Raw genomic sequence first — 27,426 nt, 5'->3', positions numbered from 1 at the left:
CATGCCATGTGAGTGGGGAAACTGAGTCAGACATCCAATGCATAAAAACCAAGCAGAAGTTTCCCAGTTCTCCGAATCTCCCCCACTTGAAAGCTGCTCTGCCAGGATGCCAATGTAGTGCCGAAGGGGAGCCCACACATGCCCTCACGTGGCCGCCTGTGTTGTAAAACCCTGGGACTGAGATGAGGACATGAATCGGCAACTTCCTCCTCCCTTTCCTCTGCTAGGCATAGAAAGGGATGTTGTCCTCTCAGTCCGAGGTGTGCCAGTCACCCAGGCTGCCCGCTGGATTTCCCTCTCACAGGTGGGGTGTGGGGAGCACCCACTCGATCACTGGGGGATGAAAGAAAATAATTGTTTGCTTGACCACAGTTACTCCATTTTAGTTGTTTTTAGTGTTCTGCTTTCTGTTGAAATCACCCACCCCCTCCACTTCTAATTGTTTATGGTGCTTATCTCTGCCAAGGTCAGAGAGAGAGATTAACAAAAAAAATAAAAAGTCAGCCTTAAGTAATTTTTGCTTTCTCTTCAGTCTTAAAAAATAAACTAAACAATTTTAATAAATATGTTAAAATCTTCTGCCCTTATCTTTTCTGTTATGCATATGTTTATAGTTAAAAAAAGTAAAAAGTATAAAGCCAATAGCAATAATAATAATAATTTGAGTGTACCAATAAGCATTGAGAATTTATGCATATGTAATTTCTTTGTTTGTGTTTGTATAAATATGCAAAAAAACATGCCTTCAGGGTCGCACACTGACCACTTGCTGGGAAGTGTCCAACCTCTGCAGAAATAAAACTTGGAAACTGCCCAAATACCTGCTTAGATCTCTTTTTTATCTAGTGCAAAGTAAACAAACCTCATTTAAAATATTTTTCCAACAGGGAGTCAAGACAGTCCTGTCCCCCTGCCACGCTGATCTTACCCATGCAGGTATTTTAACAGGGGAGAGATCCTCAGTAACTGCAATGGAGAATCTGTGAGCCTTCCCCAGAGCCAAATTCCTTTTTCTGCCCTTCTCCTCACAGGCCAGGGCTGGGGACACCTATGGCATCCTGCACTTCCCCCAGGGATGAGAGGTAGTGTATGCCCACGCCTGCCTACTCTCCCCTACTGAGATGAGCTATAATTTCCCCCCCACTTGGCTCAGAGGCATGCATCCTTTCCTAGACTGGGGGGAGAAGTTCCCCATCCCTCATGGCTGCTGCCTCCTCTGCAACCTGCCAGGCAACGTTTTACCCCTGACTTGGCATTGTCCCTCTCTTGTGTGCGTGTCACAGAACTGGCAGAACTCCTTCGCTACCTCAGCTTGCCACCTGCAGCTGGAGTCTCAGCCATGGCTTTGCTCTCTTCCGCCTCTCGTTCTCTGGTAAGGACAGGCAATGATCTGTTCTCCTGGCCTTACCAATACACACTTAAACACTTACTTCTCCGCTGCCTTCAGAGCTGGGCAGGCAGAGAGCGGTGGGTGCTGGCCGGGCACTGAGCTCTGACGGCAGCGCACCAGCAGCAGCAGCGCAGTACTGGGGACGTAAGGTGGGCAAATATCCCAAAAATTGTGCAGAACTGTTCAACTACAAAGCAGAGGAGATCAGCACAATGCAAAGGAAGATGGGTCTCTGCGCATTCGCGTGATATCCTGACACACAGTCATTTCCAAGGCTGTAGGAATAGTCCGAGCTGCTGGGCCAGACACCTAATGGTTATTTAAAATGGTTACAGCAAGGTCTAGTGGTCAGAGCAGGCAACTGAGGCTGACTCTACACTGCCTAATTAAGTACCAGGGCAGCTCCACTGGTAGTAGAAGCACCTGTGAGGCCAGGATTTAGGTGTCTTTACAAGTGTGTCATCTAATCCTGATCTGTACAGAGTTAAATGACGGAGTAGTAAAAAGAGCAGTGTTCTTCCGACACTCGTACTTGTGTACTTGGATTAATGGAGCTGCACCGGAACCAGAGGTCCAATTTGCTAATGCAGAGAAAGCCAATGAGTCAGTCTTTTGTTCCTGGTTCCAGTATTGGGGAGGGGAGGGAGTATTTCAAGGCCCATGAATGTCACTATTTAAAAACCAAATAACCTTCTAGGAGTCCAGGGGCTAGTTGGATCCCTGGAAAATCTTGGAATTGAAGAGTTTATTAAAGTAAAATTTGGCTACTTTGTCAGTATTTTGCTGCGATTTATAACTTTGGACTTTCTGACAATGATTTAGGGCCCCTTGAAGATTGTTCGGGCTGGTGGGAAGTAGGGAGCAAATGTCTGGGGCCACATGCTCAGTCCTGTGTCAGCTAAAGACTCACTGTGTGGCATGACTCTGGGGAAGTCACTTCAGCCCTCTCTGCCTCAGTTGCCCCATCTGTAATGCTGTTGCTATGTTGGACATCATTATAGTATCCAAATGCTCCTAAAAGCAGACAGTTGAAAGCAGACAATTAAAATCACAGCAAATAGAAACGATGCTTTGCCAAAAGCTCTTCTGAGAAGAAAGGATTTTAAACCTGACTTCCTCAGCAGTTATAAGCTTCTCATCTGGCTGTCCCAAAGCACAAATCCTGCATGGAGATGGGCTTCTCTCTCCGACCCGTCAGTCAGGTGCCTAAGTATTTTGTGGATCAGGGCCCTAAGCCCTGCCCCTTTTCTCCCCGTTTTACTCCTGGCTGGCTTCAATGGCTGCCCACTCTGCCTGTTGGCTTCTGGGAATCCCTTTTGTAGGCACTTACGTCTCCCCATACGATGCCTGGGGAACCTGGGTGCTTAATTCAGGGCTAAGAATTCCTGTGACGCTGGCTGGATTGGGGGAGGGGGGCATTGATTATGTTGTTTAACATCAATATGTCAAAATCATAATAATTCATGTGAGATATGCCGTGTCAGGTACTGTTAGAAAGGCTGTAATGTGCTAAGTAAGATGATGATGTTTATGTTCATGTGTTACGTGTGTAATGGAAGTTATGGATATGGTTGATATATCTGTATTTCAAAGTGTGCTGTGTCTGGGCGACACCCCAGACAGGATGCCTGCAGCACTAGCCTGCTTAATGGCCCATTAAGACAATTCATAGGTACAATGGGCCAAGGGGAGAAGCCAGGGATATACCTGATGAGTCACCAGTCACTCATGTGACCCTGGACTCCTTCTTATTCCTGTAAATTTCCACAAGCAGCATGGCAAAGGCCAAAGCACGTAAAAGGCAGCTGCACCACATCCATTTTGTCTTCAGTGGTCTTCAGTCTTCACCTACTCTGGATCAACTCATCTACAACTGAACTGAAGCTGTGAAACAAAGGACTGAGACCCATCCAGGTACTGGCAGTATGCCCGAGGGACTATACAAGCCTGAAAACTTCACATTTCTACTGGAAAGTTGATGTATATGGACTTTTAAATCAATTGTATGTGTTTGATTGCTTTAATTATTTAACATTTCTCTTATAGTTTGTTTCTTTTATAATAAACCTTTAGTTTTAGTTACTAAAGGATTGGTTGGCAGCGTGGTATTTTGGGTAAAATCCAAACTTATATTGATCTGGTGCTGTGGCTGACCCTTTGGGGTCAGGAGGAACCTTGTTGGTAAAGAGCACAGAGTTTAAATAACTTATCGCTTTACTGGACCTAGTGGCTGATTGGGAGCCAGAGACTGAAATGCAGCAAAGGGGGCTGTGTGTATTTGTATTTTGGGCTTCTTGATAACCAGTGTGGGGAATCAGAAGCACTGTTTGTGGCTGGTTGGGACGTCTGACTTCAGTGTCACCCACCAGTGCTGGGAGAATCTGCTCTTCTTTTACAGCCTGCCCTGACCTTGGCATTTTTCAGGTGGCCACCCTAGGCACGGACAGGTCACAAATCCACCAGTCAGCAGGGTGCCCACGATTCCTGGTGAATCTAGCTCCAACAGCCCTAGCCCTATGGACTTGGGAGAGGTTTTCTTGTGGCGTTGTTGACCCTTGAGCTTTTCCTTTGTTTCTGCCCTGATGCTAGATGAGTCCAGAAACAACAACCAACAATACATTTGTTCAATACATTTGTTACTTATTAAGTCTCCTTGTCCTACAGCTGTTAGCCAGGATCCAAGGACACCAAACTGTCCATTTGGTGACTAGGCAGCTGGCTGCTTGACCTCACTGGAAGGGATGGGCCCTTTCAATAAGTAACTGCTGGGTAAATAGTGCTTGGAGGTTGGGAAGGCCATGGGTGGGGCGGGGAGCAGAGTTTATTTCTCTAAGACAAGGACAGCTCGCACTGAGGGGATGCTTAATTCAACGTTCGCACGGAAGTGGAAAGCCTGGGTGTAGTCTGCTAACTCTGCCGAGAGCAGCGAAAGGGGACGGTGCCATGGGAACTGGGAGATGGTTGGTCAAGAGAGGGTCGGGAAGGCAGGGGGTCTTGGGGAGGAGTGTAGTGATTGCAGGCATTTGGGTTGTGAGGGTCAGCATGGGAGGAGCAACTGGAACAGCTGCTCCAGGACAGACACGCTGACACAGAGCTGAACAGCTGCTCCAGGACAGACACGCTGACACAGAGCTGAACAGCTGCTCCAGGACAGACACTCTGACACAGAGCTGAACAGCTGCTCCAGAGTTAGACGCTCACACAAAAGATGCTGCATCAGTGCGGAAGACCAATGCAGAGAATCCCCCAACAAATCAACCACAGACTGAACTCGGACCAATTACCTCTGCTGCACGGGTGGGTTCAGATGTTAAGATGTGAGGCCTGAGAACCCCTAACCTTCTTTTGAACTGCCCCAGGGTTAAAGTGGGAACTGCTCTATTGTTGGTAATAGGAACTGTTTAAACGAGTGAGCCTAGGGGATTTGACCCTTTCTGGCAGCCTTAATAAATTCCTATTTCATTGGTGCTGTGTGTCAGAGAGCTTGTTTGGACTCACCAGCTGTTGCACCCAGGGTGCCTCACAGTTGAAGTTTCTTTAATGCTTTCCTCCGAGACACGGTACATCTGGTGTGCTGCCAAATACTGCATCTGAAAAGGGTTGATGGACTGCAGCACTCCAGTGACCCCGTCAGGTGAGGGTGATCGCAGCAGTCTTAGGGACATTTTCCAGAAGTGACTTAGTTGTGACAGACATGGCAATAGCCTGGGAACACCGCACGGAATGAAGTTTGAGTAGCCTTTGAAACGGTCATTGATAACGTCACTGCCAATTCACTGACGAGCCCCAATCTTCCCTTCCCTTCACCTGTATGTTGCAATGGGAAACGGACTCTTCATTCATTCCACCTCGTATTTTTGAAGTCCTGGCACTGAATACGTTTTAAAATGCACAGTGTTTAAAGATGTCCCTATGTATAAACACGTCTACCCAAACCTGCCTCCAGCGCGAGGGAGTCTGTCCTTTGCCAGCTGAGTGTTAGCTCCCTGACACAACCAGCCTGGCAGCCACTCGGGAACTCTTCTCTGGGCTGTGCCAGCCCTGCCTTTGCCCTGCAGATTGACAATAAATGCACTGAACCCCCTGAGTCCCTTCTTCGTACCCCCCAGTGCTATCCAGCCCTCTGATCCCTGGCTACCCAGAGAAATCCCAGATCCTCTGTTCCCAAAGGAACAGTGGACCCCAGTTTTCCTGAGACCATTGTGCCTGTAGCACACACAGCCCTTGAGTTCACGTACAGTGAAAGAGAAGAAAATGTATTTAAGAAAGAACAGATTCAAATAGAAACAAGTGTGAGTGATGGAAGAAACGGTTCCATATGAAATGCAAGCTAGGACCTAGACTCAAGGTACCTTTCCTATCTGCTAACGTAGATTCTCAACCCACGGTTCAGGTTTGCAAAAAGCAGGAGCTTCAGGTGAGAGGTTTTCAGGAAAGGCCAGGCAGCAATCCTAGTTTTGACAGGACTGTGAAGCCTGGTTGGAAGGAACATCAAGCCTAGGAAATAGGGCTGGAAGAACTGAGTTGAGTTGAATTGTTTGTTAATAAGCAGGGTCCAAAGAAGGGAAATGTTGTCTGCTGTATGTAAGTCTATGTACATACTTTGGGAAGCTCAGAAGGGGACATGATAAGAAGGGACATGCTGACTCTGTAACACCACCAAACCCTCTTTCTTTTTTCTATAGGTCAAGCCAGAGCTGGAAGGGAAGGAGAACAAGACGTATCCAGTCTTTGAAGCCATAAAATATAGAAGTCAGGTGGTTGCTGGAACAAACTACTTCATTAAGGTCAGTACTCGACAAAATCCCCCACTTCTTCCATCCTACCTTGAATGTTCTAGTTGAAGAGAAACGTAGGTGTCCTGTCGAGTGGCTTGAGGCAGATGTTCAATAATGAGCAAACGTTTCAGGGAAAGGTCCAGTATGACTTTTAAAGGGACTGTCTCTCATGTCCCTGTACAATGCCCAGCAAGCACCCGTTGGTGCTAATTCTCTACAAAGTAGAAAAGATAAAAAGCTTCTTTTGTGAATCTCATTTAAGTATTTATAAAGCATGAGACGTGCTCTTGCTGCTGTGAATTGTAAAATTTTAGGATTGCCAAGAGGGCAATATCCATTCAAGATTCCTAGCAACTGCTTTCTCAACTCTCCTCCTCAGAGCTGGCCTCCGCTTTTGTTTGGGCAGGCTGGGAAAACAATGGCTTCTCCTTCCTGCCATCCCCGTGCAGTGAGAGTACATAGAATTAACAATGGCTTCTCCTTCCTGCCATCCCCGTGCAGTGAGAGTACATAGAATTAACAATGGCTTCTCCTTCCTGCCATCCCCGTGCAGTGAGAGTACGTAGAATTAACAATGGCTTCTCCTTCCTGCCATCCCCGTGCAGTGAGAGTACGTAGAATTAACAATGGCTTCTCCTTCCTGCCATCCCCGTGCAGAGAGAGTACATAGAATTAACAATGGCTTCTCCTTCCTGCCATCCCCGTGCAGTGAGAGTACGTAGAATCCTGTTCACCGTGGTCAGCCCACAGGCACAAGGCCAGCCGGTGATTTTGGGGGAGATAACTGAGAGGATTCTGTGGTACACACCTCAAACTCCTCTCAGCAATTTTAAAGAGAGCAAGAGCAAGAGAGAGAGAGATTTAGGTCCCCACAACCTTCTGTGCAGAAGTGGAGCCCAACCACTAGTTCCGTTCACTCCTGGTGATCTGCTTACATTTTCCAAAGCTTTTTCTTAAGGGTAAAGGCTAGAAACATTTTAAATGGTAACAGATTTTCCACTTCCCTAATGTTTCCCCAAAATGGGGTCCTGTGGTCACAGGCTGCCTGGGGCCCACAGGCCAAGTCTGCTCCATCTCTTTGAGAAATGGTGGGTCTTTTTAGCTCTATCATTGTGAGAAGACCCATTGTGTGTCAAAGGAGTTGGGTTTTCATTGTGCTCTGAACACTCCTGGCCCAGGGATCATTCTGATCTCCTGAGGCAATGAGTTCAATCATTTAGGACCATCTCTTCGGAACGTTCTGCCTCCTGCACCAGAAAGTTTCCCACTGGATTGTCAATGAGGGCAGCTGCCTGAGGGACATGGATAGGGATGTTTTCTAAGGTATCTGGGCATTGCAGCACCTACATTCTCGGTGCCTCATCACACTCTGGAATTCATAAACCCTGTATTAGGTATTCAGGCTCCCTGTACATTGGATTGGGAAAGTTAGGAGTCTAAGAATGGGATCCGGAAAAGCATGCTCACTAAATGGGGAGACGCCTATAGGAAATACTGAGGAGAGCTGTGTTTGTTCTAAGTGCCACCCCTTAAAGAAACTTGGGTACCTAACTCCAGTCTGGAATTAGGCACATGTGTCTGCTTGGGACTCACAGCCTAGAAAAGACAGAAGTGTTCAATAAACAGATGATAGTAATCTCAACCTATGGTGATGATAACACTCTTTGTATTCCACTAGTATCTCTGGAGGATGTTAAACAGAAGCTACTTAAGTTAGACATTTTCAAATTAACAATACCAGATCATGTGAACTAAGGGAACGGGGCTTGTTTAGTCTGCAAAAGAGAAGAATGAGGGGGGATTTGATAGCAGCCTTTAACTACCTGAAAGGAGGTTCCAGGGGGGATGGGGCTAGGCTGTTCTTGGTGGTGGCAGATGACAGAACAAGGAGCAACGATCTCAAGTTGCAGGCGGGGGAGATCTAGATTGGACATTAGGAAAAAGTTTTTCACTAGGAGGGTGGTGAAGCACTGGAATGGGTTACCTAGGGAGGTGGTGGAATCTCCATCTGTAGAGGTTTTTAAGCTGAGGCTTGACAAAGCCCTGGCTAGGATGATATAGCTGAGGTTAGTCCTGCTTTGAGCAGGGGGTTGGACTAGATGACCTCCTGAGGTCCCTTCCAGCTCTAGTATTCTATGATTCTATGATTCTATGTGAATCCAAGAGTTTTAAAAGAGCTGCCTGAGTTCACTAGACCATTACTGTTGATTTTCAATAACTCCTAGAGCACTGGGAAAGTTTCAGAGGACTGTAAGAAAGCTTCAGTGCCAGTTTTTAAAATGGGTAAATGGGATGACCTGGGTAATTATAGATCTGCCAGCCTGACGTTGATCCCAGGATGCATAAACAGGGAAATTTCAAGTAGGAGTAGAGAGGTTATTTTGTCTCTCTCCTTGTCATTGGTGTGACTGCTGCTGGAATATTGTGTCCAGTTCTGGTGCCCACAATTCAAGAAGGACATTGATAAACTGGCCAGGGTTCAGAGAAGAGCCCCAAGGATGATTAAAGGGTTAGAACACATGCCTTATAGTGAGACTCAGAGCTCAATCTGTTCAGTTTAGCAAAGAGTAAGTGAAAGTTTGACTTGATTACTTTCTGTAAGTACCTGCATGGGGAACAAACTATTTGATAATGGGCTCTTCAGTCTAGCAGAGAAAGGTATAACATGATCTAATGGCTGGGAATTGGAGCTAGAAAAATTGAGACCAGAAAAAAGGCATAAATTTTTAATGGTGAGATTAATTAAGCATTGGACCACTTTGCCAAGGGTCATGGTGGATTTCTCCAAAGCTGACAATTTTTAGATCAAGACTGGATGTTTTTCTAAAAGATCTCCTCTAGGAATTATTTTGAAGGAGTTCTAAGGCCTGTATTATAGAGGAGGTCAGACCAGATAATCATAGTGGTCCCTTCTGGCCTAAGAATCTATTTGTGTATGAAAATACCTTCTCCTGGCATTAGGTGTTTAAGCTATTTCTTGCGAGAAAAGGGGTGGCACAAGTCTGACTTCACGCAAAACAGCCAGAGGGGAACGGAGGCGAAGGCCGACTTCCTGACAACCTTTAGGTCAGTGGTTAGGGTATTTGCTTGGGATGTGAGAGATGGTGATTCAATTCCCCTCCTCTGCCAGATGGGGAGGAGGGATTTGAACATGGTCTCCCACCTCTCAGGTGTGGGCCCTAGTTAACTGAACTAGAGAGACACTCACTCTCTTTTTGGGCAAGTCCATGTATACTCAGTTATTCGCAGTGGAACAGCTTCAATGGGGGAGTCAGAGAAGCCTCCTGCCTCAGACTATCCCACAGCCCAGTGGTTAGAACATTCACCTGGCAGGTACAAGACCCATGTTCAACTTCCTTTTTCTTGTCCTGCAGAAGGGGGAATTGAATGGGGTCTTCCTTGGCCCTGGTGAATGTCCTTACCACTGGGCTACAGGGCATGAAGGAGGCTGTTCTCCTTCTCCATTTTTGGAGCATGTGAGCACACTGACTGGATCAGGTCCTGCAGGTGAGATGGCAGGACAACGTCTAGCATGAGAGTCCCGCTGGGGTGTAGGTGCGAGGCTGGTGTCCAGGTGCCTGCCTGAGACAGTAGCATGCATGCCCCATGGCAGAAGCTTTGGCAACGAGGGGGTTCCATTTAAGTGCTCAGGGAATACAGGCGTCTCTAGAGTCGGTGGCAGATGAGTGGGGGTTTTGTGAATACCAGTGGTGCTTAAATGTTGGACTTAAACTCCCAGTTTAGGCTCCTGGGTCCCTTTATCAGGTAGCTCTCTATCTCTCCTCCACAAGCTATCTGGACAAGGACACTGCTCTGTCAAGGCCTGTGTTGTGTATTTACCTGCTTTAGACCAAAAAAACCCAACAGGTTCAGTGTAGTACTCACAAGTTCATCTCCCTGCAGCAATAGCCAATGGTTGGGTATGCGGTAACTCGCCAAGGCCTCCTAGGGCCTGGTACATTAAGACTTTCATTATAGGGGGAAGGGTTAGTATTGATTACACATCATGGACGCATGGCACTGTGCAGACTTACCGTAAGTGAGTAAGTCCCTGTCTCAGATCGTTTACACTCCACAGCAGGAACAAGATATTTAATAATGAACGCCTGAAACTAGGCTTCCGAGTGGAATTGTCAAAAGTGCCAAAGCGACTTGTGGTCTTCAGTCACGTCAGCAGTTTTCAGTGTCAGGTCACTTATTTAGGTATGTAAGAGTTCAGGAGTGGGATTTTCAAAAGCACCAAGGAAGGAGGAGGGGGTTTCAGAATTGCCTATGGAACTTATGCTTCTAAATCACTTCGGTGCTTTTGAAAATCTTTCCTTGAAGCCTAACCTGAGGTACCCATTTCTGAAGATTTAGGCCCAAGACTTTAGGATTAAATGTGTATTTTTGCTCTTTACATTCTGGGAAGAACTGGCTCCTGAGACACAGATTTGTCCTGAGTCTCCAAAGACAGACAGCCATCTGTCTTCCTGCAATCAAATATCTTTGGCTCTTTGTTACTGAAAAACAGTGTATTGGTTGGTTACAGCTGTGCCTGAAGCTGCTGCCGCTCGAGTGCTAAGTTGTAACCGTGCAGTCCTTGGATGCATGTGCACAGACATGGGGACTAGAAAACGGGGCCTCTCTGCTCTGGAAGTACAGGCCTCCACCACATGAATTCAAGGCAAATCATCATTAGTTCTGAGCAGATTTGAGGACTGTAGCCAGTGGGGACCTCCAGCCACTAGAAGGCAGCATAGTCAAACACTTGAGCAGCTCAGACATCACGTAACAGGCAACCGTGGGGCTAGGCAGGCCATTTGTCCCGTTTTAAGCCAGCCAGGCCTGTTTTCTCAAGGTCTTGTTGCCTGTCCTGTAGGGATATAAAACTGGACGTGGTTTTGTCCTGTACTGAGCTGCACTGGATGGAGCGTGCCATTCTGAAGAGCACGCCGCTCTGCCCCTGCTGGCGTGACCTCACATGTGCTGTACATGCGAAGTCATGCCGGTGGGGGTGGGACGGCATGCACTTCAAAATGGCATCCTCTGTGCAACATAACCGGGGTCACGCCGGTGAGGGCGGGCCCACGCTATCCCAGGAGTACCAGACTGCTGGATGTTTTGGGAATGCATCAGTGGCTACCCTAAGCAACTCTTACGTCAGAAAATATGTTACATCCCCTCTAACTCTGCCTCAGTGGCTCTGAACAGCCGTGGAGCACTGGGAGGAAGGTCAGAGATTGACCAGGTCCAGAGAAGGTCAGTGAAGACAGCAAGAAGTACAACAACAAAATGGTTCCATAAAAGAGCCACTGTTTATTGAAAAGGGGGGGGAAAGTGAGAGAGTCCTAAGAGGAGACAAGTTGCAGGGGATTTGATTTGAAGCTGGCTCTCCCAGCTCCTCGCTGAGTGTCTTAGCCACTGGACTCAACCGCTCGTGTGTTCTTTCTGGCGCACTGATTATTTATACACAGTGGAACAGCTTCAGCAAGAGAGAAACCTGCCCTAGAACGCCCTGTAGCTCACTGGCTAGAGCACTCTCCTGAGAAGCGGGAGACCCCAAATCAACTCCCTTCTGTACATCAAATAAGGATGATATTGAACCCAGGTCTTCTACATCCCACAGGGAGTATCCCAACCACTGGACTAAAACTTATAAGGTGGGACACCACCACCCCTCCTCTGGCCATTTTGTATATCTATTCCACCCCCCAATTCAAAAAGAATCATTTTGGAAATATTGAAACAGTTTGTCAGCATTTCGAAAAATACAATCATTTCTGATCTGAGTGACAGTCAACATTGACACAAACGCCCAAATAATTTTGGTAGATCTGAAACTGCATTTTTTGGTGAATAAATATTTGTCTGAAAAAGCTTCACCCAGCCCGTCTAAGAGTGTCGGCTTACCTCATCCCAGCCTTCAGTCACGTGGGCCTTGATTTCCCCTCTAGTGGTGGTGTGCTTTGGGTTTGGTCATTTAGCCAAGCAAACCAATGTCGAAGAAAAATTCCAAACAGATCTTCAGCCCTTTCTGTAAACTCAGCTAGTCCATGGAGAGCACAAGAGAAGGATTTCTTCCCATTACATGCCTCTCGCCTCTTCCCTGACTTTCATCAACTGCCTTCTTATGTAGAGGGTGAAGAAAACATCTCTTTTATTCCCGCTTTCTTTCCCCTTTCCTGAGTGTCTTTGCATACAGCTATGGCCTTCCTACAGCAAAATGGGCTAACTCTTTCACTGCCAGCATAGGCATGGGATCTGACTGAAGTCAATGAGACTTTGCTTTAGGAAAAACGGATTGAAAACTTTTGGGTTTAACCATCAGATTTTTTGTAAAGCGACTCGCATTCACTTCACTCAGACCCCCAAGGTTATTTGCAAAAAGCAGAAGAGGAAGGGGTTGAATGGGAAGGTTAATTTTTGGGGTATGAAGATCGTGGCCTAAATTCAGCCCAGGCATAAACAGATGCAACTCCAGGAGGAAGCAATGGAAGTGACACCTGGCTATGGCAGGGCTGGATGTGACCCTGTGAATGCGGGGTAAACTTTTACTGATCATCCGGAACACCCTTATTTGGACACAAAGGCTTGTTTCTGCTCACACATGTGGTAAGAAATAGGACAGTCTCTACAGACCAGGCTTAGGGTATTGACTGATACCGTGTGTGATTTAATTTTTATTTTGTCACTATTCAACACTGCATCTCCCCAAAACATCCTTTCATCAGAATCTGCTTAGTCCATGACTGTCCCCTTCTCCTTGTCTTTCAGGTCTCCATCAGCGACAGCACCAATGAGTGTGTACACTTGGAGGTGTTCCAGGGCCTTCCTCCTGATAACCAGGAGCCCAGTCTCATCGACTATGAGACTGGCAAAACCAAAGAGGATCCACTGAATTATTTCTAATTAGATGCTTGGGATGGGCTCTTCTGTTGCTCTTTCTACAGACTACCAAGTGACACCGCCTGTGCCAATAAATGAATACAAATAAAATGAATCTGATTTTGAAAACTAAGTTTGTGTTGCATGTAGCAGAAGGTCTGGCTTCATGCCAGCAGTAACTGCTGCTAACTTATGATGGGCCCCAAGGAAACGGGCTGGATCTATCCAAATACCAGTGGTTCAGCACTGCAGCTCCCCAAAACATGCTTTCATTAGAGCCTGCTTAGTCCATGATCTTGGATGTCCAGTTTCTCCTGGTTTGCTGCTTTCTGCTAATCATAATACTAACCTGGGGAGAAGTAGAATAATTTTTCTGCCAACTCCACCTCGAGTTAATCTTTCACATCTCCACTGAAAGATGGAGGGTAATTATTTGGGATGTTCTAAATCAATTGCTTATGTCTGTGTGTGCTTCAATCTAATAAATAGCAGTTTAAGATAAGAGCACGCCTGCTTGTACTAATTCTTCATCAGCCGAAAGTTGCCTGGAATGAAACAGTTAAGTTACCACTGCTTTAGGTTCTGAAAACCCTGGGTAACAGAACCACCTGTTCAGTGTCTCAGCAACATGTGCATCTATTGCAGTGAACATAGAATCTTAGAATCATAGAATATTAGAGTTGGAAGGGACCTCAGGAGGTATCTAGTCCAACCCCCTGCTCAAAGCAGGACCAACCTCGGCTAAATAATCCTAGCGAGGGTTTTGTCAAGCCACAGCTTGAAGCTGTGGGTAGTGGTGAAGGTTTGCTCATGATCTGTTCTGTTGGTTCCCACAGTATCATCAGTCACAATTTCCTTCTCCTTCTCCACCTTCTTCTGTTCCCATAAGACCTTGGAGGTGAGAATGGGGCAGCCAGATCGCAATGGACGCACATGGGAACACCGGTCGTGGAATCCAATTATCCCATAGTTGTGAAGCCTCTCTCCTGACCGGGCCACATAATAGCAGCCACCTCGATTGGGGTGATCGTAGAGGAGCCAAGCACCTCTCTGGACAATGTGAGAAGATGCCTTGTCATCAAAATACCCTGTGGTCAAGTTGGTGTTATTCATTAATACCTTCCTTTACCCTCCATTGTTCGTGTGCGCATAGAGAGTGATCTGAGGTTCCTCCAGGTCTTCATAAACCAGCTGCAGAGAGGTGATGTGGTTATCCATACCTATACACCCGTATTCACCTTCCTCAAAAGTGCAGACTTGTCCTTCATAATCAGGATATTTGAAGGCCAGTCACGGCTGCCCGATGACCTTCAGTGAGGAAATGGTGTCACCAAAATCCACCTGCCGCAGGTCAGGCATGTTGCAGGTGAACTCTTTGGACAGTCCCCCGAAGTTCACATCCTGGTAGACGATGATCTTATTCATTCTGCACTTCGCTGGGAATGTCCCTCTGATTGGTGGCTCTGACTGAATCGCCCGACAGGATGGAGAGTGTCCCGAAGAGCAGAGTCGGATGCAGCTCTTGCTCTGAGAACAGGCGCTGTGATGGGAGAAAAGTTACAGAGTATGAGTTGCAGCATTGCTGTGTGGGGAGCCCACTACTCTAATGGGGGCAGCAGGTCTGGATGGAGGTGAGTCAGCAGCCTGTGCAGGGGGCCCAGGGCTGAAATTGCAGGGCCATGAAACAGAGCAAAGGGAAATGGAAAGGAGGATTTCGGGAGACATTCCCTAACAGTAAGAGACTGATTACTCTGTGGAATCAGCTCCCTAGGGGATGCAACTAAAGTACAATCACGTGTGAGATGCTGGAAACCCCACAGGACAAAGCCCCAAGGAATAGGTTGTGGGGAACATTTCTGCATTGGCCCAGGTGGCTGGACTAGATGACACCTACTGATCACAGGGCTTTTCCATCTCTAATTTGTATCAGTCTCTGATCTGAGGACATGAGATCTGGTGCATGTATTGTGAATCTCTCCAGTCTGATTCAGGGGAGGACAAAAGAGTAGGAGGAGGGGCACATTCTTCCCACCGCCCCCAGTTTCCCCTGTGCTGATCACCCTTAGGAATACACTCACACTGAATAAACCTTGCTATTGAGTTCACCCAGAGCCACCTTCACCACAGCCACTTCCATGTCCTTCAGGTCTGGAGAGGGGCTGAGTTTGTATGGAAGGTCTCAGGGCCTCTACTTCACACACACTCTAGTCTTTGGTGGCTTTTGGAAGTTTCCACTTCTTCACAAGACAGCGCCACAGATTATTCACGCAGAGACGTAGAAGCCCCATCAGGTCTCATCTCTCTTGGATGGTTCCTGTAATGCAGTGTCCACCCCACAGAAGCCCTGAGTGGGTTAACGTGTGCTCCAAGGGGCCAATTAACCTTAGTTGCTGCACATGGAGGGGAAGCAGGGCTTGATATGCCCCAATGGCAGATGAAGCCTGGCGGGGAGGGGTTGAACTAGGATTATAGAGGCAGGAAGTTACAGCAGGAAGGGGGTGCAGAGAGGAGGTCTATGGTCTGTCCTAAGTGGGAAAGGGAGTTGGCCAGGAAGAAGGAGGAGATCCATGAGGAGAGTAAGCGCTGGGATCCTGCCGTGGACTAGGGAGTGTGACGAGCAGCTAAGGGGTGCAGTAACCAGAGGCAGTGGAGAACGCGCTGGTGATAAGCCCAGAGACAGGCACGGAGATAGAGACGTGGGGTAAGAAGAAACCCAGGGAAACAGCAAACAGGACGGAGGCTGAGCAGACCGAGGTTGCTAGTCATGGGGTGTCTGGGCTGGAACCAGGAGTAGGAGGCAGGCCAGGTTCCCCTCTCAGCCGCTGGCCGAGGGGCACAGGATCTGGGGTTGGAAGAGAGAACTGCCTGCGACAGCACATGGACAGCTTGTCTGAGGGGACTTTCTTACCCCGGAAAGCGGGGACTGTACAGTAGCCTGGCCAGAGAGCTGAGTCACAAAGAGGGAGCAGCCGGACTCCTGGTGAGACAGCATCCCAAGTTGGGAAGAGAGAGTGAGGGGTCATGGTCATGGTGTGAGTAACCAGTGGCAGAGGCACCAGCTGGGGTGAGAGCTCATTCCCAGACCTGGCCGCAGGGAGGTGTACTTGTGGTGAGTGGACTGGACTCCTCTACAGTTCCCGACAGTCTGCACCCAGCACTCTTGGATTTCTCCCTGCGTGATGATGTTTCCATCACTTCCCTTGAAGAGACAATTTCATAACAACCCTTCACAATGAGGAAATAACGTCTGAAATGTTCTTCCCTCCCCTCCACTTCTTCCCCCAGCCCTCTCACACCTTCTACCCACATCCCTTCCCCCTTTAAGCTGAAAAAAGGGAAGTCACCACCCAAATAGAAGGGCTGGGCATTGATTGGTGAGCAGCTGTGTGTGTGTCTGTGAGTCAGCAGCAGCCAGAAAGCAGGGAAAGAGAGACAGAAAGCCAAGGACACAGCAAGAGAAGCACCGGTCGCACAGCCCTGAGAAAAAGCCAAGAGAGAAAGGTTTCTGGGCAGAGCACTGGCTGGAAAGAGGCTTGAAATTGTGAACAAGGAAACTCCCTCCAGCTGTTTGATTCCTGCTGTGTTCAGGGAACCAGGACTTTGTAAATCATCAGGATGGCATCAGAGAAATACCGGACTCTATCATCAATATCTCCTCCTAATGGAAACCACCCACAAGACCCCAAATATTGGCTAAATCCTTATACTAAAAAGGGCCTTGTTCTTCATTCCTGTGGTATCTGCTGTCTCTTCCTGAAAAGTAAATATTCCTTCCCCTTCCTAGGGGTGTGGTCTCCCCCCACACTCAGAAATCACCTCTCCTACATACAGGTGGGGCGCTCTCACTCCTGGTGGTAGCAATAGCCTCTCCTCTCTTTGAGAGTTAAATTCCTTCTGCAGCTGCTGTCAAATTATCTCAGGGGATGTGGTGAGCTCATGGGAACCATGCAACTAAATCCACACTCTCTCTGTAATTCTTCTCTAGTTGCTTTCATCAGCTGCGGAGAGACAGCCTAATAATAAATTAACAATTCATACCTCTGCTTCTGGCTTCAGCTTCTGGCTTCAGCTTTGGAGACGTGGAGAGTTCTGGATGCACCTTCCTATCCAGCTGCTGCTGCAGACAGAAGATGCCCTGGTCAACCAGCTTTATACCTGAAGATTAGCTGCTCACTATCACAATATCACATAGCCGCCCAATAGGAGCTCACAACTTGTGCTATCTCCGCCCAATAGGAATTGAGTGTCCCAGGGAAATACCATAAATGGTAACAACAACCTGACTGGAGCATTTCTTTTTCTGAATTTATTCAGAAGTGTTCAGTAGAAGATGCACATGAGTCATGAAGCAGGGAACATCATAAAAACCCAAGGACGGAGGGGGTGATCAAGTGCTCTTTGAGTGAAGTTATGATCAAATAAGGTCTTGGTGGTTAGGAAGACAGATTTCTGCCTGTCCTTACCAGGGAAACTGAGGCAGAACAGAGCAATGTGGTGGCTGCAATTCCAGCTGCAAGTGGGGAATCTGAGGTAAGCTAAGGTGTTCTGCCAATCCTATGACACTGTAACATGGCAGTGAAAAGCTCAAGCAAAGCATACAGCTGTTGCTAGACAGATTGCAGAGGTAGCAGCAGCCATGAAGGAGGGGGGACGTCTCCCCCCACACTACACAAATAAGCTAACTTGTTTCTCGAGTGAGCTTGATAAATGTATGGGGGGATGGTAGGATGATGTTGCCTATTATAGCACATGGCCCATCCACAACTGCTACTAGCAAATCTCTGCCGTGGCCGGAGATGGGACACTAGGCGGGGAGGGCTCTGCGCTACTACAGACAATGTGCAGGAGGTCACATTAGAGGATCCTGAGTCTGGCTGGATTGAGACTGGTGACCTACACGTGAAAGAGCCGGCTGAGGAGACTGGCAAACAAAGACCTGGAAATGATATCAAATGATGATACCGACCAAGGGAGGGGGAATCGGGGTCGCTCTCACCGCATCCAAACCTGACATGAGATTGTGACCCAGACAGAACCAGGTCCTGAATTACCTGGAAGCCTGCCAGGGTCAGTGCAGCAGACGGGTACTGCAGGGTGAGCGTGTGTGCGTGTGAGCTGTTTATTGGTTTGTGATACCTTTTCTCTGCAGTGCTTTCCCTGCAATAAATCACACTCTGCTGTGTGAAGGCTGGTCACTGGTAACTCTGTCACTGCCTGCACAGAGCAGGACGGCAGGTGCTGAACTAACCTCAGGCCTGGTCTTCACCTAACACTTAGGGCAATCTCGCTTCAGCACTCCGGGCTGTGAAGAAAGTTGCCCCCTGTGTGATGAGTTAGGCTGCCAGCCCCCAGCGTCGATGCACCTAGGTCAGTGGAAGGATTCTTCCATCCACCCAGCCACCACTCAGAGAGGTGGATCGCATCCCAGGATGGAAACCCTTCCAGCAAGGCGGGCTGTGCTCACAGGACAGCGCTCCAGCAGCGTGGCTGCAGCAGTGTATTCGCAGCGCCACAGTTGTGCTGCTGTAGTGCAATGTAAACATACCTCAGACCTGCTCAGGCAGCCCTAGTGAAGGGCAGGAGGAGTTGCCTCAGTCCCTGACCTGCAGGGAGAGGAAGGTGGGTTCACCAGGAGCAGGTGACAGCGAGAGCCGGAGACCCAGGCGGGGCGCTCTCTAGCAGGACACAGGGGCAGAGGTGCGGTTACCTCAGGAGCTGTGCCTGGCGGAGGTGTGTGCGGTGTCTGTGACGGTGAGGAATTGCCAATGAGCGCCACCCTTTCCTGCAGTTCTGTGCTGCTGCTGCTGGCAGCGCGGCCGTCAGAGCCGGGTGCCCGGCCAGCCCTCACCGCTCTCCGGCTGCCAGCTCTGAAGGCAGCGCCATGCCGGCACCAGCAGAGACGTGTGTCAGTGTGTAGTGTTCAAAAAATCAGTGTACGCGCACAAGATTTATAGTGCAACTCTCCCAACTTACCCAGTTTTCGGGCTAGCCCACCTCAGGCCCCACCCCAGTGAGGAGAGGCTGGCACTGCCCCTGCTCTCCGGGCAGATCCCAGGGTGACCTGCCCCATCCCAGGCAACTTGGCTCTGTTCCTCAGCTCCAATTCCTGACTTCGGCTCCAGTACATGGCTTGTGGCTCTTACCCGGAGACACCAGCGACGCTGAACACTATCCCCATGGGCTGATTTCTAACTAGTTGAATTTCTGGATCAGTCACATCATCTGCTCTTACCCTGACTGGATATCCGTAGCGTCGAACACAGCGACAGGCTCACTGCACCGGTGCTTTCTCCTGAGGGGTTTATGGCACGATGGCCTGACTTCACCACACCTGCCCCAGGGAGCAGTTCCTGCCTTTCACGCTGTCGACATGGTAACGGCCCCTCTAAGGCTGCGTCTACACTGCAGCTGGGGGTGCGAATGGCATGTCACGTAGATGCACCCGAGCCAGCTGTATTACACACTGCTTTAGTGAGCTGGCTGGGGGACGCAGTGCAGGCTGTGAGCCATGGGCTGCACAAACCGGCCGGTACCTGGGTACGTACAAGCGTTGCTGCTGTACGTTACTGCTGCTGTTAGTGAGGTAGAGCACAGCTACGTCTACACGCGCTGCCAGTCTCAGCTACTCCAGAGGCCCCTGGAGTTGCCCCTCGGGTCCACACTTCCTCCTACCCACATTTGGCAGAGGTATCTGAACACAGCCCAGGAACAAGTGAGGTCTAGTAACACCCCAGGAGTTCTTGTGCTACCCGTGGATGAAATCCACTCGTAGCACTAGGAATACTGGTCACTACTAGAAAAGTCCATTTAGGATGTAGAAATCCCAGGTCCCGGGGGATCTGGGTCATGCTGTTACATGCAGTGGCTGAAGATTACTGATCACCGTTTTCATTCCTGCAATAAAGATTTTTCTTTCAGCCGTGGCTGTTCTCCATAGATCAGACTTGTTTCATATTCTGAATCCAACAGCATTGTAATTTTCCAGTCATCAATGTCTGCAGACACATATTCACAGGAATCTGGGCAGCTCTTCCACAACGTCCTTTGGAAACCTATTCCAGAGCTTAACTATCCATAGAACTAGAAAAATGTTGCGAATATCTAACCTACATCTCCTTTGCGGCAGAGTAAGCCCATTAGTACTTGACCTAGCTTCAGTGGACATGGAGAACAGTGGGTCACTGTCTTTATAAGAGCCCTTTACACATATGAAGACTGCTAACGGGTCAGACCTTCCCTCACTCTTCTTTTCCCAAGACCTCACATGCCCTGTGTTTTAAACCTTTCCTCACAGGTCAGGTTTTCCAAACCTTCTATCATTTTTGTTGCTTTCCTCTGCACTCTCTCTAATTTGTTCACATCTCTCCGAAACTGAGGGCTCACCAGTGCTGAGCTGAGCAGAGCAGGGAAATTATCTCTTGTGTCTGACATCAGACCATCCTGTAATTACACCTGTGACCGATGGCCGGGCCTGGTGTGGGTCACAGCTGAGAGTGCCAGATTTGGGACAGACTGGTACAAAAACAGGGCAGCACACTCCGAAACTGGGGCTTATTCTATAAATAGATTTTACCAAGCCAGTAACAGAAGTGAGCTCCTGTGTTACCACATTGGTTAACAAGCGAAAACACATCGCCTTAGGCATTCCAGCCCCTGGCTTACCACCCGGACTGCTGGTGTTTATGATGAGAGTTTACTGAACATTAGATTAATCACGGAGAGGGTTATTCTAATCCCAAAGGATCAGCGCCTCCCCAGGTCAATAGAAAGTTCAATTCTTACCAAAAATCACACTTGTGCCAGTCCTTTGGTAACCAAAAACTAGAGGTTTAATATAAAAAGAAAAGAAGAGGGTTATTAAATGGTTAAAGGAATCTTACACATGACATGCACTTAACCTTCTTGCATTTCATCTTGTTGAAGTCAGACCAGTTCTCCAATTTGTCAAGGGCATTTTGAATTCCAGGCCTGTCCTTCAAAGGGCTTGTAGCCCCTCGCAGCTTCGTGTTCTCTCCAAATTTTATACACATACTCCCCATTATCCAAGCCATTCATTAAAATATTGGCACCGGACCCAGGACTGACCTCCCCGGGTAGATTTGACAGCGAACCACTGATAACTGCTCTCTGAGAATGGCCTTTCAATCAGTTGTGCTCCCGCCTCATAGTAAGGACCTGAAATATTGAAATGTGCCAGACAGTCCCGGACTTCTGTGACAAGAAGTGTTAAATATGTTTTTGGGGTCCTGGCCGGCTGGGTGGGTTCCCTGAGGACTCCAGGGGGGAGGGATGCAAATTCCCCAACACCTGCTATGTCAAAACCCAGCCTTCGAAGCTTTGTTTTCAGACAAGGGGGCCATTGCTGGGTCTAAGCTGTTTCAAGAGGCCAGAGATCAAAGGCCTAAGCCATATCAGGAAATAGCTGAACTGCATCAGGTATAAAGGAGTCACCCCGAGGCTGGGAATTACCAGCTGATATCTGTTAAACTGTTCACAAACTGGCTTTTCAGACAGGTTTCTCTCACAACTTCCACCTGGCCATAGGCCCCTCTTTGCATTCCCGCTTCCAGATTCAGCTCAGCAGATTCTACTTCTCTTCAGCCACCTCTCAGCCAGGGTGGGGCAGGGAAAGCCCTGTCACAGCCACCTCCAAGCACACATATAACTGTGCAGGGGTTCCCCTGGCCATTCCTGCCACTTTTCAAAGGGCCAATCCCTCGTCACAGCTATCCTGTGTTTGCGTAACTGTCTGTACGATGCACTCCCCGCACTGGCTCCTGGTAACATTCTCTGCCATCACCATCCAAGCACGCTGCCTTCTCTTCGGTACACTGATTCACAGAGCACAACAGCTGAAAGTCTGTCACATGCTCCTAGAGTCCAGTCGCATCCACACAACAAGGACATTTCTTCTCAGTCAGAAGTGCCTTTGTCGTCTGCAAGCTGCTGCCACCAGTGGTAATAGCTGCATATAGAGTAACAGGGATTTAGTGGGACATTGCAAGTACCAGTTCCAGCTCACCAGGCAGAACTAATACTTTCTCTAAACCTTTCCGACAAATACAACATAGTAACACAACAACAACAGCTGAGCACTAAGACAAAGATACAGCAACATCTCTGGGTGGAGGTGCTCAATACACTGATCATTACAGTGGGTCCTCTCCTCCGGTGGGGGGCGGGGGGTGTCTCTGCTTGGGCCCAATCCTTGTTCTCTGATCAATTCCATCCCTGTTAGTTTTCTGTCAAACCCAGGCCAACTATTCACATAAGGATACACCATGTCCCTGTTATGTGCACTTCTCTAGGATTGTTATCTGTTTGATCTATTTTCGGTCACGGGAGCAGAGTTTCTATAACTGCTCCAAATTTATTAACTCGTAAGTTAAGCTGAGTAACAGTCTGCAGTCGAATAGTACTTCATCAACAGTGCAGTCTCAGGGAGTTAAAACTATTAGTGAAGTCAGGTCCAATTTAGCAAATAGTTTCACCCAAGTAAAAAAGGAGGAAACATTTTAGGAAAGAGACAAAATAGTTCGTTCTGACATTTCTGATATGAATTGTTTTGACTTTTAATTTCAAAACATTTTGAAACAAGGTTTTGTTTCAACCTTGTTTGAAAATGTAACAATACTTGTAAAAAGCACAAAAGGACAAAAAAAACTGAAACGAGACATTGATTTATTTTTTTGTTTCAGATCGAACAAAAGGTTTGGTTCGACAGAATGATTTTCATTTTTTTAGTATTTCATTTTGTGAAGAAAAACCAAAAAATTACATTTTCATTAGAAATAAACTGAATTTATTGGTGGCCAAACTTAAAACTCAATTATTCACTCAGATCTCCTTTTAAGACTCATCAGTCATGGTAACTCCCCAACCAACCCCTTGTTTTCTGATGTGACCCCTCATTTGGGTAGCAACCTCAGCTTAGTTCATACACCTTGCTTCCTGAACTCCCTGAAACTCCCTTCTGTAGGCTTTGTGGGGTCAGTTTAAAGGTTTGCATCACATTTTGCCTGTTTACACTGCTCATAATCTCTATAGTCCCCGCTGACCATAGGGTGAAAGTGTCTAGAGCCTTGCCCAGCAACAGAAAGAGACAGACACAGTACATGTCTGCCTGCCTCACCTGCCTCAAGTCACACCTCATTTCAAAAACATTAGAAAACCACATCCACATCCTCCCCTTCTCTAAAGTGAGGAAATAATGAGGAGTTTACGACACCCGGGGGAAAAAGGACAGGGGTCTCCGTCCACCTCCTGGACTGGGGGCTTTTGGCACCCTTTCTCCATTCCCACTTCATGCAGATGATCCTTTTCTCGCTCCTCACACTCCTGCTTCTAACCTTGCTTCTAAAGGTCTGCAAGTTGCTGGGCTTGCAAGTGCAGTTTGTCCATCACTGCTCCTCCCCTACCTGCAGACTTTTCCACAACAGCTGCTGACCTGGCGCATTCAGAGCTGTGACTGCTGCATTGTGTCCCCTCTCTTTGATCCCACAAATGTCTTTGTGTGGGTGGTTCAAAGAGTCAGGCCCATGAGTGACGATGGGTCAGGTTAACAGCAGGAGCAGGGTGCCCTCACATCCCACATGTCTTATGGGGCATCCCATTGAAACAATGTGCAGCACTGTCAGCACATTATCAGTAATAAGGAAGCCCTGCTATAGATTCATAGACTTTGTCTCATGTTTCTAAAGCTCATGCTTCTGGGTTTCTGGCAGCCAGTGGCAGGGGACAGGAATGGATTTTTCCGCTCGGTGTATTTTGGGAAGATTTTGTGTTTTTGGTTTTTTTTGGTCTCCTTCCTGTGAAGCATCAGGAGTGGTCATGGCTGGGGATGGGACACTGGGAGGGGTGGGCCAGCGCCCTGAGGTGCTTGTCTGGCTGCTTTTTGCTCACATGCTCAGGGTGTAGCTGATCATCTTTGTTGGCCCGGCTCCTGAACCAGGTCTTTCACATGTAGGTCGCCTGTTTGAATCCAGCCTGACTCGGAGACTTCAAGTCCAGAAGGGACCATCATGATTATCTAACATGCCCTCCTGCACATCACAGACAACACAACCTCGCCCACCTGCTCCTGCAGCCGGGCGGTAACCTCTGTCTGGGCTTAGCTACTGAAGTCCTCAACCCTTCATATAAAGATTTCAAGCTACAGAGAATCTACCACTTACTCTAGTTCAGACGAGCACATGACCCATGCCCCATGCTCCAGAAGAAGGGAACCCTGCCCTGGGGTCTCTGAGAAAAATTCCTTCCTGAGCCCAAGGACAGCAACCAGTTAGACCCTGAGCGTGTGGGTGAGACCCACCAGCTAGACAGCTGGGAAAGAATTGTCTGTAGTAACTCACAGCCCCCATCCAGTGTCCCATCTCTGGACGCAGGAGATATCTGCTAATAGGAGTGGCAGATGGGCCATGTGCCATCAAAGGCAACTTCCTCGTACCATTCCCTCCATAAATATATCAAGCTCAGTCTTGAAAAAAGTGACTTTATTTGCCCTCACTAATCCCCTTGAAAGGCCGTTCCAGAACCTCATTCCTCTGAAGTCAAACCACAGTATGCAAATTCCTTTGGAGGTCGGAGGCGGGGAGGCTTCCCACACAGATCAGACTAATGATTTGAATCAGGATGCAATTGCAAGCCAATACATGTAACTTTAATTATACTGATTCCACAGAATTTGGTATTTCCTTATTCTAAAGCTCAGTTCACATGTTGTCAGTTCTTGATAATTCATCAGTGTTGATGTGGTTTCCGCCCAGTTGCTGCATTGTTTGTCCCATCTCATGAAAGAGATTAACCCGTCCACGCCTGGTGAGTATCCATACCATGTGATTGGAGAAACTGAGTTGACACATTCGTCCCTTTCTCCATGGTGAGGGTGGTGGATGTTTCTGTGTCCACAGAGACGGAGGTGCCTGGGACCCCCATTTCCACCTTGGTTCCCATTCTGAGTGTGGAGGAGCTCCTGAAGTTGAAGCTGTGGGTGGTGGAGGCCTTGTACTCCCTGCTGCTGGTGGTGGTGAAGGTTTGCTCATGAACTGTCATCTTGGTTCCCACAATCTCATCAATCACAATTTCCTTCTCCTTCTCCACCTTCTTCTGCTCTCATAAATCCTTGCAGGTGACAATGGGGTGGCTGGGTCGCAAGGGAGGCACATGGGAACACCGGTCGTGGAATCCAATCAGCCCATAGTCATGAAGCCTCTGTCCTGACCAGGTCACATGATACCAGCCTGTTCAATTGGCGTGCTCACAGAGGAGCCAGGCTCCTCTCTGGACAATGTGAGAAGATGCCTTGTCATCAGAATAACCTGTGGTCATGTCAGTCTTCTTTGTTAGCACCTCCCTTTGCCCTCCATCGTTTGTGTGCGCATAGAGAGTGATCTGAGGATCCTCCAGGTCTTCATACACCAGCTGCGGAGAGGAGATGTGGTTATCCATACCGATACCCCGTATTCACCTTCCTCAAAAGCACAGACTGCTCCTCCATACTCAGGATCTCTGAAGGCCGGCCAGGGAGGAGTGTGTCCCGCAGAGCAGAGTTGGATGCAGCTCTTGCACTAACACGCGCTGTGATGGGAGAAAAGCTACACAGCATGAGTTGCAGCATTGCCCTATGGGGAGCCCAGGACTCCAGTGCGGACAGCAGGTCTAGATGCATTATGTCTCCTCTGCTTGATCCCACGGATATCTTTGTGTGGGTGGTTCACAAGGGTCAGGCCCATGCCTGGAGATGGGTCAGGTTAAGAGCAGGCGCAGGGTGGCCTCATATTCCACATGTCTTATGGGGCATCCCATTGCAACAGAATGTGCAGCGCAGTCAGCACGGTGGAGCAATATATGGAAGAGTAATCTATGTGAACTCTAATGAATAGATAACGGACATTATCATAGAATCACAGAGGACTAGGGGTTGGAAGGGACCTCAGGAGGTCAAAGCAGGACCAACCCCGACTAAACCATCCCAGCCAGGGCTTTGTCAAGCCGCACCTTAAAAACCTCTAAAGATGGAGATTTCTCCACCTCCCTAGGTAACCCATTCCAGTGCTTCACTATCCTCCTAGTGAAAAAGACTTTCCTAATATGCAGCCTAAACCTCCTACACTGCAACTTGAGACCATTGCTCCTAGTTCTGTCATCTGCCACCACTGAGAACAGCCTAGCTCCATCCTCCCTGGAACCCCCTTTCAGGTAGCTAAAGGCTGCTATCAAATCCCCCCTCATACTTCCCTTCTGCTGTTACCAGATTTGCCCATCTCCTTGGGGTACGCTCATTTATTAGGGTTACTTTCCTTGAGGAAGGAGAGGGTTGTAATTCTATTAATGTACTGCTTGTGTTACTTGTGTTTGTATACGGAGCTTAACGTCTCCCTGCTGCAAGTCCCCTGCCAATGCAGCTACCCTGCAGGACCTACGTTTCCCAGGGCTGGATTCCTCCCGCCCCAGACTCAAATAAACAGCCACACACACACACACACACACATTAACAGAGCTCGTCTGAGAGGACCGGGTTTATCAGCACTCTCAGCTGACCCCTTATATCTCCCTGAACTCAGCTGGCTGGTTTAAACAGCACTTTCCAGCTGCTATCCTTATATGTCCCTGGACTCCACAAGCAACGCAGAGCAGCACTGTCAAGCTGCCACCCTTATATGCCACAGGTCGCTGTCCCCGCTCTCACTTTACAGTTGTTCTAATAGTAACCCCCTTTATGAGCGGGTCCTGGTGGCTAGGAAGACAGATCTCTACCTGTCCTTACTAGGGAAACTGAGGCAGAACAGAGCAAAGTGGTGGCTGCAATTCCAGTTGTAAGTGGAGAATCTGGTTACCTACATGTGAAAAAACCTGTTCAAGAGACTGGTAAACAAGGAACTGAAAATTATATCAATTGATGATACTGACCAAGGAAGAGGAAGGAGGGGTCGCTCTCACCCCATCCAAACCTGACATGAGATTGTGGCCCAGACAGAACCAGGTCCTGACTTACTTTGAAGTCTGGCTAGGCAGCAGTTCTGCAGAAAAGGACCTGGGGGTAACAGTGGATAAAAAGCTGGATATGAGTCAGCAGTGTGCCTGGTTGTCAAGAAGGCTAACGGCATATTGGGCTGCATTAGTAGGAGCACTGCCAGCAGATCACGGGAAGTGATTATTCCCCTCTAGTCATCATTGGTGAGGCCACCTTTGGAGTATTGTGTCCAGTTTTGGGGCCTCCCACAACAGAAAGGATGTGGACAAGTTGGAGACAGTCCAGCAGAAGGCAATGAAAATGATTAAGGGGCTGGAGAACATGACTTATGAGGAGAGGCTGAGGGAACTGGGCTTATTTAGTCTACAGAAGAGAAGAGTGAGGGGGGATCTGATAGCGGCCTTCAGCTAACTGGAGGG

The 27,426-nt window shown here is 48.2% G+C and overlaps 1 protein-coding gene and 1 pseudogene across 1 annotated transcript in view; one reads left to right on the top strand and one right to left on the bottom strand.

Annotated features, from left to right (window-relative positions):
- LOC137143982 (cystatin-B-like) overlaps positions 1 to 13,469 on the top strand; it is a 42,520-nt gene extending 29,051 nt beyond the window's left edge. Inside the window, exons 3-4 of the mRNA XM_067534069.1 lie at positions 6,076 to 6,177; positions 12,925 to 13,469. Of these exons, the coding sequence (XP_067390170.1) occupies positions 6,076 to 6,177; positions 12,925 to 13,059 (237 nt within the window). The 3' untranslated portion in view covers positions 13,060 to 13,469. The remainder of the gene's footprint in view (positions 1 to 6,075; positions 6,178 to 12,924) is intronic.
- Positions 12,879 to 25,482, bottom strand: LOC137143981 (uncharacterized; annotated as a pseudogene).
- Positions 25,483 to 27,426: the final 1,944 nt, after the last annotated feature.

The sequence above is a fragment of the Emydura macquarii genome, unplaced genomic scaffold, assembly GCF_026122565.2.
Source record: "Emydura macquarii macquarii isolate MOO-44397 ecotype Brisbane River unplaced genomic scaffold, CSIRO-AGI_Emac_v2 contig_3375, whole genome shotgun sequence".
Taxonomy (NCBI): domain Eukaryota; kingdom Metazoa; phylum Chordata; order Testudines; family Chelidae; genus Emydura; species Emydura macquarii.
Note: the sequence above shows the minus strand (reverse complement) of the source record. Positions and strands in the feature narration are given on the sequence as shown.